Source organism: Pelodiscus sinensis, chromosome 2, assembly GCF_052426305.1.
Source record: "Pelodiscus sinensis isolate ZL-2025 chromosome 2, ASM5242630v1, whole genome shotgun sequence".
Classification (NCBI taxonomy): domain Eukaryota; kingdom Metazoa; phylum Chordata; order Testudines; family Trionychidae; genus Pelodiscus; species Pelodiscus sinensis.
This window is the reverse complement of record NC_143053.1, coordinates 213,668,165-213,680,642: the sequence shown is the minus strand read 5'-3', so window position 1 is coordinate 213,680,642 and position 12,478 is coordinate 213,668,165. Positions and strand designations below refer to the sequence as shown.

The following is a 12,478-nucleotide window of genomic DNA, read 5'->3' as shown; positions in this document are numbered from 1 at the left end:
CTAGATTGCACGGCTGCAGAACACACTTGACCCACTTATATGTCTCCAAGCTATGGTATCCCACAAGTAGGAATGCTTAGCTTTGTCGTACATTCGATAACCAAAGGAACAAAAACTATGCAAATCAAAAGTTTTAGAAATATTTTCTCCAGCGTGCGTGTGACACACACACACACACACACACACACACCCCTTTTTGTACTAGAAAGAAAAGGAAACCCGGGAAAAATTTCCAAATCACTCATGATTATAAATGGAAACTAGGCACCAAATTTGATGTTCAAAGAGACCTTAGGAGACACTTGTTTAAATATTGCTGTAGTCCAATAGCTCCTCTTTCTTCTATTTACTGTGAAGAAGGATGTTGAATTACTGGCTTTCATTACAATGTGTGAGTTACACAGACCAGCCAATAGGGCACGGGCAAAAGGGGCAACTGGCCCAGGGCCCAGCAATACAAAAGGGCCTAGAGCTCCTGGCTGCTGCCGCTGCTACTCTGGCAACATCCAGAGCCCCGTGCTCTTTGAATTGGTGCCAGAGTGCCATGTGGCATGCTTTGGGCAGCACTAAGGGCTCCTTGAGGATGGGGGCAAGGGTGCTCTCTGGATGGTGCTGAGGGTTGCCTAGCCCCGTCCTGCCCCTTCCCCTTCTGGGAGCATGGAACAGGCCCCTCCTACCTTGCCTATGGGCCCAACGAGGCAGTTGGCCCACTGCAGATAGATCACAAGGTGGATGAGGTAATATCTTTTATTGGATGAACTTCTGTTGGTGAGAAAGACAAGCTTTCAAGTTTACACACAGAGCTCTTCTTCATGTCAGGGAAACTAATTCTCAGAGCTTGTCTTTCACACCAACAGAAGTTGTTCCAATAAAAGATATTACCACACCCAACTTGTGTCTCTAACATCCTGGAAGCCATATGACCAAAGCACTACATTATAGCAGTTGTGTAATCTTGTTTTAAAATATCTAGTAAAAATTCCCCTGAAAGGAATATTTATGCTAGTTCTACTCCTGTGCAGATACATATAAGTAGTTTGATTTTAATATAAGACACTGACAAAATGTATTTACCTAGCAGAACGATACAGTGTGACACAAGGGTTTATGAATATACCCATTCTGTAACCTCTCCACTTAAAAGGAATGCCCATGCACACAGCAGGTCCGGAATTGAGTTCCAACAGCCTGGTATACTCTACATTGAGTCAGAAATCCTATGCTGAATTTATGCCGATGTTTGACAGAATGGCATATGACAGCTTGGAATTTCATGGGTTTTGCTGGTTTGTCTCACAGACTTAAAACTCCTAGAAAAATGGGGCTAGATTTTCAAAAAAGCATTGGTATTATGGTCACAGATTGACAGTTGTGTTTATAGAGGCAGATCCTTGACTGATGTCAATTGTTGTAGTTCGATTAACGTGTGAGCTCCTTGTTAGCCACCAGCCAAGGATCTGCCTTATGAAGATTTGCACGCACACAAGCACATTGTTATGTCTATGAATTTGCTAGTTTTTGTTTTGGCTCTTTTAACAAATGCAAATGTTTTTCATGGGAGGATATATTCCAGCTAATAAGGAATACTATAGAGCTGATTCTGCAGACTCTACTCCCATCAGGCTTCAGTAAGACTTCTCTTGGAAGGGAAGACTACAGGTTTGGGCCCTAAAAGATTAGTGACTTAGGAATTCTGAAAAAGGAAAAATACCTGGCTAACTAGGTACAAATGAAAATTGCTAAATCCATAATCTATATTGTGCATTCTTGAGTTACGCAATGTATGTGGCTATGAGCTATATAAGTACAAAAAAAATCTTGTTAAATAATGTGCTAATAAAACAGAGTATCCATTCTGATGTTTCTTCAAAACATGGCACAGCGTGGACTGAAGCATGGCTAGGGAAAGTGAAAGAAAATATGCTCACAGGCTTGCAACTTGACAATGAAACCCAGAGTAAATGTTTATGGTTGCTACAGCAACCCTTGAATAATGCTGTTTAGAAAGGCTATGGTGACCTGACCCTAACTTTCTAAGTCTGTTCTACTGAGGGACAAATGGCATTGTTCAGTAAGTGTGCTGGGTGTATCTGATATTACTTGTGTTTCTCCGTAAACAATTGATTTCAAGAATGTTTGTAAATAGAAGGGTATTGTATGTTTTATTAGAGCCTGGGGCTGACAAGTGCATCCATTAAGGTATTATCTTTAGTTTCTGCACCATTAGTTTTTAAATTCTCACCTGTCATCTCTGCCTGACTTAAGAAGATGTTGCACAACTGATGAATTCCAGCCGCATTGAAACCTGGGATACGTGGCATCGTGAATGGCAGTATCTAGCATCACGGTTTGTGACGTTACGGTGGCTTCTTTGTAATGCTCTGTGCAAAATCCTCTTATAATTTAGCCAAATGATTTTACTGTGACACATTTAGAAAATGGTGAAAAACAAAAACAAGAAATAACTCTGGCCTGTTTTGGTAGGAGAGCATGGAGCTGGTCTTCAATAAATCGAAGCCGGTGGCAGTTACAGGAATGGCTTTCCCAACAGGAGATGTCAACAACTTTGTAGTTGGCAGTGAGGAGGGTACCGTCTACACGGCTTGTCGTCATGGAAGGTGATTATATCCTGTATCTGTCTATCCAGTATAGAGGTGAGGCAAGTGCTCGTGTGTTGTGATCAGCTTCATGGGTTGGTCCATTATTATTAGTGGTGTTCGGTACTTTTACCGCAGTACAGATAGTTTTGTTTTAGGGTATTCCAATCAAAATTAGTCACGAGAGAAGGCTATAACGTGCCCACCCCTCATCGCCCAATGTTCACAACCCTTAGCTTCATTGTAGGTCTGCACACTGGAGAGTCAGCCCAGTTGCATCTCTAGACTGTAGTTAATATCAGGTAAAAAGAGAGTCTGCTAAAGGGCAACATTCTGACCTTGCTCCGCTGAACCTTGGGGTGGGGACAGAAGAGGACAAATGGCAGTAGCCCACAGAAGAGTCTCAGAGCTATTCTGCTTGCACAGGACAGAAAGGCTCCTCAAAAGTTCAGAGAGAACATTCAGCAGCACTCCTCACTATTTTTTGAAGCAAGCACTGTGCACATCTCTCAGTGCCTCATGTGTGCTGGGGGTCTGGATGCAGCCCCCACATGGATAACTGTGCCCCATCAGCCTAGAACGTTCTCAAGTGACATCTGCAGCCTGTCTTTTTCTAGCAGGTTACAGTGGAGAGAAGCTTATTTCTCCATCTTCTCAGGAGCTCACCTGCATAATGCAGGACAAAATGTCTCCCAAAAGGTATTGTTCTTGGTCAGGGGTCTGATCCTGCAACCTGTGCTCTCATTAACTTCTATGGGAGTTTTGCCTCAGTAAGCAGCACACCATCACACCATTAATGTTTTTCACAGGAAGGTGGCTAGGTGAGGGTTTCTTAAGCACAGGGTAAAGCCTGCCCAGAGCCCATTAGAATGTTTTCTTGCCTTATGGATATGTGCCCAACACGCTGATCTTTCAAAGTATGAACTATGACTCTAAGGGTGTGTCTAAACTACATGGCTCCGTCGATGGGGCCATGTAGATTTGGCTGATCGGTAGAGGGAAATGTAGTTTAGACACACCCTAACTGTTAGATCAGAGGAGAGCCTTAATGCTATGAACACACTAACAACGATTTCTTATTCTTCACCTAATGTGGCGAAGGTGTAAATCCACTTCCATAATTTAAACGAATTCCTTATTTTGCACCCTGTAAACTATTTCAGGATGCTGTTAGCAGCCAGAGGAATCTCCCCAGAGGCACTTCAAAGATCAGTTCCTCATGTTCATTAAAATGAGTCTCAGTCATCTTGCGTGCTTGCATTAACTCCTAACACTTTCATTGTGCAGCATTCTAGAGAGCCTCTTGTAAAGAACAAGCTCTTCAGTTTCCCGGCAGTGGGTCTACATTTTATTCAACACTCTGAAATGTGGCTGGGTGATGCAGCTTTATGTGCTGTTGCTTTCTGTAATTTTCTTTAATGTTCATGCAGTGCTTAAAGTGTGGGCCCTCTGTTGCATATTGATAATATTAAACAAATAGTCAGATATTTATAAAGGATAGTTCAGCAGCAACATTTTATGTCTCTTATTAGGGGTTATAGTGAGGGAGTGACTGATGGCTTGAATTAATCTTTGGCTATTTGGATAAGTGAAAGCTGCCAGGGTTATTTCTAATTTAGCACTTGGACTCCTTTGTATGTGTCAGAAAGTGTCAACTGATCTTGCTCTTGCCTTGTATCCTCTTCCCTGCATGAAGAAAACATGCTGCTTTTTTGCCACTCTCACCTGCGTTGTTTTGGGAGCCCTTCCCACACTGCCTTTTATTGTCATAGCTCCTCAGGGCTCTCTACACTGCACAGCACAGAGGGGAGAAAAAATCTGGAGAAAATTGCATCTAGGAAAAACAGCCACGCAAGCTATTCTCCTCTCATCTCAGAACCTAGCTATAAAATATCTAGGCAGGGCTGGGGGAAAGACCACAATAAGACTGCCAGTAAATCAGTGCTTCCTCAGAGGTTTTGCAGAGTTCAACCACTGGCGGATATCCAGTGGCAATGGAGCTACTGGTTCAGTGTTGATGCTAAAGCTGATAGGAGTGTTTGAAGAGAGAGCCTGGAAAGATTTCTTCCAATACTGTTCTTAGTCTTGCCCTCTGGCTGCTTTGCATTCACTCTGGGCCTATGAACAAGGAATAAGACTGCATAGACTTGATGGCTGTGTTAGAGCTGGTGATATTTAAAATGAGTTTGTTTCTTGTGTGGTGCGTATATCCACGTGAATGAAGGGGACATGTTGTTATTCTCTTTTCTTTGGACAGTGAAGCAGAAAATTTATTAGGGCTGAGTGAGTAACAAAGTGACACACTATGGGCATGTTTAAACTAGGAAGTTATTTCGAAATAACTACATTTGAAGTAATACCTCCCAAAATAACTATTTCAAAATAAGCTTATTCCCCAAGAAAAACAGGAGTACAGATTTCAAAATAACCAGACTGTTATTTCAAAATAATGGGCTTGGTAGTGTGGCCCTGGAGGTTTTTCACCTTCCTCTGTAGCATGGGGTACAGATCACAGCTAGAGGATTCTCTGCATCTTGGGGTCTTCAAAGTATTTGAAGGCTTCAATATCTGAGATATAGGTGAGAGGATTATTCTGGGAGGGGTGGGTGAGATTCTGTGGCCTGCACTGTGCAGGGGGTCAGACTAGATGATCATAATGGTCCCTTCTGACCTTAAAGTCTATGAGTCTATGAGACATGCTGCTTATTATTTCAAAATAAGGGGAGCTATTTCGAAATAACTTCCTAGTGTAAACCAGGATTATGTGTACATTCTCTAATGGAGATTTATATGTTTTCCTCCTTTATAGCTGTTCTGGTGTTTCCTCATGTTTCTGAATAGGATGAGATAACAAAGTTGTCTATGAGAACAGGGGGACTGGATTTGATGACCCAGGAGATCCCATCCAGTTTTTTAGTCTCAGATGGGTAGCCATGTTTATAAGGGTACAGCTACACACCAGCATTATTCCAAAATAACGTCAGTTCAAAATAACAGTGTGAACGTCTACACAGCAATTTCATTATTTCAAAATACATTCAAAATAATGGATGGCTTATTCCAACTTCTGCAAACCTCATTCCAATGCCTATTCCAAAATAGCTATTTCAGAATAGCAGTAGTGTGGACACTCCACTGCTGCTATTTTGAAATAGTTCCTCCCCAGGGCCATTTAAAGTAATTACTCCGCAGTGCCTCCTGGGGCTCTAAATCGACATAGCATATCCACATTAGGGAAGCCTGCCTCAGACTAATTTTGAGGCTTCCCTGTAGTGTAGATGTGCTATTTCAAAATAAGCTATTCCGGAGTATTTCTTCTGGAATAGTTTATTGCAAAATAAGCATGCAGTGTAGATGTACCTTTAGAAACTAGCACAAAAATATAGATGGTATCATGACCTTTCATGAGCACAACTCACTTCTTCAAATGAATGGAGCAGGGGGGGTCCAGAGTTACCAATCAAGAGCAGAAAAAGAAGGGAGAAGGGGAGGGGAAAAGACTTGTCAATTAAAGTGTCCATGCTAAATGAGACTAACAGAGTGGACTGTAAATGTTGGATACTTATTAGCTTTTTATGTTATTTGGGTGTTGAATATAACAATCCATCCAAGAAATGTCTTTGTTCAATCCCTGGCTAGATGTGTCAAATTTGCATATGAAGGCCAGTTCTGCAGTCTCTCACTCTAGTTGGTTTCTGAAATTACTTTGTAAATAGATAGCCACTTTTAAATCCATTAATGAGTGCCCAGGCAAGTTAAAATGTTCCCCAACAGGATTCTGTGGGTTACTATTTTGAATATCAAATTTGTATCCATTAATCCTTTGTGGTTGAGACTGTCTAGTTTGGCCAAAATACATGGCAGAGAGGCATTGCTTGCACTTGATGGCATAGATCACATTAGTGAATGTGCAGCTGTATGATCCTCTGATGTGGTGGCTTATGTGGTGGTTCTGTGATGGTGTCGCTTGTGTAGATGCGTGGACAGAATTGGCATTGGAGTTTATTGCAGGATGGGTTCCTGGGTGAGTATGTTTAAGGTGCGAAGCATGGTTGCTGGGAATAATTTGTTTCAGATTACGGGGTTGTCTGTAGGCAAGGATTGGCCTGTCTCTCAAGGCCTGTGAGAGTTAGGGATCATTTTCCAGGATAGGCTGTAGATTGTTAATGATGAACCGGAGGGGTTTCAGTTGAGAGCTTTAGGTAATGACTAGTGGTGTTCTGTTATTTTGTTTGTTGGGCCTGTCCTGAAAAAGCTGATGTATGGGGACTCATCTGGCTCTGTCAATCTGTTTTTTCAATAGCCCAGGTGGATATTTAAGTTTTAGGAATGTGGCCATCATTTAATTGTACTGCAGTTTCTGTTCCTCTGAAATGGAAATCTGAAATGGACTTGGTGACATTTCCTGTTCAATTTAATCATATGAATAATTCCTCTGAATTCTGTGGGGTTAGCTGAGGAGGATCTGCTTCTTGGTAAACTAGCTAACTGGAGTGAGAAGGTTATTTCAAATATTTAGAAAGAAAGGAAGTTGCTAATGATGAACCAGTGTTATTCCTGCATTTTGAATTTTAATGGCTAATTCTTATAATAATGGCTCACTCGACTCTGTGAGTTCTCCATTATTATTGTTCATAGATAGCATTCTAAAGCATAGGCTATTTCAGGGGTGGGCAATAATTTTTGATGGGGGGGGCCACTCCAAGAATTTGGAAAGTGGTCAAGGGAGGCACTCTTCCATGATATTAAATGGAAGGAGGTGTGGGGTCTGGGATGGAGGTTGGGTGCAGAAGAGAGCTTGCAATAAGGGAAGGAGTTTGGGTGAAGAAGGCAGTTGTGACCTGGGATAGGGGACTAAGGAGCAGAGGTTTGGGTTGCAACGTTGGGCAATATGGTGGTGTGACCTGGGCTAGGGGACTAGGGTGAAGAGGGATATATAGGGGTGTGGGCTGTGACCTGGGGTTGTGACTTGGGGCAGGGGACTCGGGTGAAGGAGGGGACAAAGGGTTTTGATTTGTGACCTGGGGCAGGGGATTGTGGTGCAGGATCTGGGAGGGGATATGGGTGCAGGAGGGGGGCAGAGGCTTAGCAGGTTGGATCCAGCCCAAGAAGGGTATTTTGCCCAAGCCTGGTATAGCTGAAACTGTATCCAAGTGCCATGTATGGATATATTCTGAGAGTAAGAAAATCTCCTTATGTGGGGTTCTGGCCATCCCAGTGCATGAATTGTGCCCACAGCAGCCTATCCTTGGAGGCAAAACTCAAACTGATAGATACATGGTTAGTTTACTAGAGAAATAGTGAGACAGGAACTTGAAGATAAAAAAGCCTATTATTTAAAAATCCCTGAATATGAGTGTGAATATATATTTTTTCTTTCTGCAGTAAAGCAGGAATTGGTGAAATCTTTGAAGGCCACCAAGGACCTGTCACAGGGATCAATTGCCACATGGCAGTGGGCCCAATTGACTTTTCCCATCTTTTTGTCACATCATCGTTTGACTGGACAGTCAAGTTGTGGACCACCAAGGTGAGAGATCTGGGAGGGGACTGGATAGGCTTGCTTAGTATATTTAGGTAACTTTTATATGCAAATATTGCCCATTTTTGCAACTTACAATCAAAACCTAATTTATTCCAACAGAAGGTTATCTCCACTATTATTAAATAATTATTTTCCCTTCCAATACTTTTCTTTTCTCTGTTGCTCAAGTTAACTGTCCAAACATTGAACAAGAGACACAGTATGATTTTGAAGAGTTGTTAAATGACAATATCATTCTCAGAAATCCTTTAAAGTTTAAGCTGTAAATGACTTTATTTAAATTCAGAGGGTGATGAATCTGTCTCATATGAAGTAATAATTTAGCTAAGGCAATGCATGAGGATAGGATACTATGATTAAAATTCGTCCTTGGTGTAGCTGCCTCAGCTAAATTCGTTTCAGGGTTTTTACCATCCTCTATAGGCAGCACTTCCTTGCCTACACCTCTGCACAATCCCCTGACTGGAGATAGTCCACTGGGGGAGAATGTTGTAATGGTTAGCTCTCCTAGTTTCCTGTTTACTGATGACTTATAAGGGCTGGCACAGTCCACAAAATGTTGGCATTGCCTCTGCCCCATCTCCTCTCTAGCCTCTGCCAATGGGATGTAGCATCACCATATCTCCTAGAAGAATAGGAGTCTATCTTCAATAACACCATCTGCACTCCCTTGAGCAAATCCCCCTGGGAGTTAGGAATGTCCAAGTTGGTGCCAAGAGATAAAATGGCCCAGTTCCAGGTTCCGCCAATCTGATTTGGTGAATCTAGCGCAATGGAATTGCATCGGTAATAAACTTTATTGTGCATAATTAGTGTAATAGATCTAAAAAGTATTTGACAAAATATATATTGACAAAGGAGTATTAGCGAAATCGCTGGTGGTGGAGTACATTATTTGAATAATACTTCCTATCTCTAACAAATATGATTCTCTGACAGAAGTTGACATTTTCTGGCACTCACTAAAGAATTGTGCTTCTGAAAACTAACTCAGAATGTATTACTGATGTTTTTGACTTTGATTACAGTTTGTGTTGTTTTGCACTACAAGTCACAAAGTGACCACACTCCACATGCAGGCCAAACTCTTGGGGTTAATAATATGCAAACAGTGCCCCAAGGTGTTGGAACAGAAGCAAGGTTTTTTCCCCTTCTGACTAGATCAAGCCCTGAGGAGATTTCATGTAATTACTATCAGTTGTAAAATCTATACACACTGTATCTGTGCATGTCCAGAGTTGCATTGTGTACAGACCTCACACAGAGAGATTATTTTGAACAACCGCAGTGGTCTTACAGTTTGGTGAAACTAATAAGATGCAAGCTGCATCTTCAGTAGTATTGTCTTGGTGCAGGATAACTAAACTGAGGGGGGAAATATGAATTTGATTAAAAAGACCAAGCTACTTTCATTATGGAATCTGAATGAAAAAACAAAATCTAAATATGTGTGGTAAAAGGTAAATCATGTTAATATTCTTGCTGATGAAATCATCTAAATTGTGTCATTACCATTCAGTAGGTAGGTATTTGTTTTTGAAATGGCTGATTTTTATCTTGGCAATGTCTTTAAGAGTCGCTGATGTTGTTTGGCTCACATCTTCAGAAGTACCCAACAGGATTCCAGTGCTAGAAACTCACCCAATCAGAAAGCATCTCATCATGTTTTCCTCAAATGCATCATGGGTGGGAAATGATGATACAGATGCATAGCAAATGTACCTACAGATATGGCTGGGAACAGGTCATGTGACAGCATTATGCTCTAAATAGAAATGGAATTACCTCAATGCTTGGCAGTTATTTGAATTCTTCTTATGCAGTGGCTTAATGATATGTTTATTAAAATATATAATCTCAGCCCCCGATCCAATGTCCAGTGTAATTAAGGGGAGCCTTTTCAGTGACATCAGTGATCATAGCTGCCATGTGACAGATTCTAGAAATTAACAAATTAATAGTGTAAACAATTTGCATGTAACCCTAAACCTCATCTTATAGTCAATACACCCTCCTCCAGCTTGTGATGGGGATGGGGTATGGGGCTCCTCAAAACTTTGGAGATATAATCAGTATTCTGGTATGTGTCTGGAGGATTGGTGGGTGCCATAGGGGTAGCGGGTAACTAGGTAACTAAAAGGGTGACTGGGAAAGCATATGTGGTGGCTGGATGAAAGGCTGGTGGGAATGCCTGGTGTATCTGTCTGGAGGGAGGCAACTGGGGTCTTGGTGGAAAGATGGGCACTTGGTATGTGGGGGTGGCTGGGTGGGAGGACTGGCTGGGTAAGACTATGTCTAGACTGCAGGCTTCTTGCGAAAAAACTTCTTCCAAAAAAGAGCGTCCACACAGCAAAAGTGCATTGAAAAAGTGATCTGCTTTTTTGAAAGAGAGCGTCCACACTGAATGGACGCTATCTCACATTTCAACTGTGATTAATCTGGATGGAGTAGCCACCAGGGTACCTGTGCTTTTTCCTCTTTCCTCTTCTTTTGAAAGAACTCCCTCTTCCCCGTCCTTACATGCCTTTTTGTGAAAGAACTCTTTCGGAAAAAGGCTTCTTCCTTGTAGAATGAGGATTACCAATGTCAGAAAACCCCCTCTGTTCTTTCAATTTTTTTTCGGAAGAATATGATTGCAGTGTGGATGTAATTGAAGTTTTGGGTTTTTTTTGGAAAAATGGCTATTTTTCTGAAAAAAAACTCTGTATGTAGACATACCCTAAGAGTCTGGATGGGGATGTACAGTGTCTCTGGGTAGAGGGGAACCCATGCTGGACCTATACTTTCTACCCTACCCACATCTACTTAGTTTTGTTGCTGTCTCCTCTTCCCAGCTGCCCTTTCAGCAATAAGGGGAGTGGTCAGGAGAGAACCAGAAAGACTCCCCAGAGGCCTGCTCAGTAGTTGCCAAGATTGCCCCTAGTGTCTGATAACCACAACTGCAGAATACTCCACCAAAGGCATGACATCTCAGCGAGGCTTCAGGGATGTGTGGACTACCAAATAAGTGGTCATCCTGTGAGATTCATGATACTTGGCAGCCCTCTTAGTGGGTGCTGAATTTATCCATCAGTGGCATTAATGAAGTTACACCCAAGATGAATAGGACGTTTTATTTCAGGCAGCTGTTTTATATAACACTTAACATATAACGCTACAGTATTCTAGACGACTGGTCTAAAACGGCAATAGCACAATTATAGAGTGCTTTGGACACAGTGTTGATTGGTAGGGGTCCACACGCCATCATCCCTTTACAAAAATCCAGTGAAAAACTGTTTGACTCAACTCCTGCTGAATGAGGCGAGCTTTTTTCTGGTGGCTGTTTTTTAAACTTTAATCTTCTTGGTAATCTAGCCAGATTGAGACACAAGACCTGTGCAGACATGCCAATTATACTTCTTTTTCCTTCTCATTTGACCACTGCAATATTGTTTGCATATCATTTGGTTAATTCTGTTTGCAGTTAATCCAATTTCTGCTTAAGAAGCCATTGGACAGGCACCTATTGACTTCAGTGGGCTTTGGTTCAGCCCTTCAGAGAGGTTGATTGCCTACCAATAAAGCAGGTTAAAATAGGTTAATTATAATTATTGTGTGCTGATAATGCTTTATGACAGTTCAGTCAAAGTTGCTTTTGCCCTTTCTTCCTTTTTTGTCAGATCGCTCTCTTTTTCAGCTCCCAAAGGCCTTAAAATTTGTTCATTCATATAGCGGCTGGCTTCTTAATCCTCTGCATATTATTCTTCTTGGTCCTGGAATTCAATTCCTTTATTTTTACAGCTTGAGAGTCATGTCCAAGTGCAAAGAGAAACATAAAACCTATGTGTTTCTATTGTCTGTTGCTGTTGTGCAGCATCCTGGTGCTTATGTGAAAGGCACTTGGGTTGTGCAAGTTTGACTGATAGATTGAAATCTCTGCCGCACTTAAAACATTCTGCTGTGACATTTTATGATCTGCTCTAGGGGTTAACACACTCTTCCATCCACTGAAAGGCAGAGTTCAGACAAATAATTGGGAATGGTATGCTCAACTGGCTGAGACATGAAGACTCTGTGGGTATAAATGTTCAACTAATCATACATCAGATTATTCGATAGATAGATAGATAGATAGATAGATAGATAGATAGATAGATAGATAGATAGATAGATAGATAGATAGATAATGCTTTTGTTAACATCCAGAGAAATATCACAATATGAATAAATGTCTTTTGTTAAGATAGTGACAGAACCAAAACAAGAGAAAAGAAAAAGTAATGTGCAGGCATCAGTGGCATCATGTGACTCTAAGCGAAGAGAGCAGAAGGTTTGCTGTTGATGCATGAGAGCA

At 41.5% G+C, this 12,478-nt stretch overlaps 1 protein-coding gene across 2 annotated transcripts in view; it reads left to right on the top strand.

Moving 5' to 3' along the window:
* DYNC1I1 (dynein cytoplasmic 1 intermediate chain 1) overlaps nucleotides 1-12,478 on the top strand; it is a 281,312-nt gene that overhangs the window by 202,219 nt on the left and 66,615 nt on the right. For both annotated transcript variants that reach the window (XM_006114494.4, XM_006114493.4), the window contains exons 13-14: nucleotides 2,485-2,618; nucleotides 7,983-8,127. In XM_006114494.4, coding sequence (XP_006114556.1) covers nucleotides 2,485-2,618; nucleotides 7,983-8,127 — 279 coding nt within the window. The remainder of the gene's footprint in view (nucleotides 1-2,484; nucleotides 2,619-7,982; nucleotides 8,128-12,478) is intronic.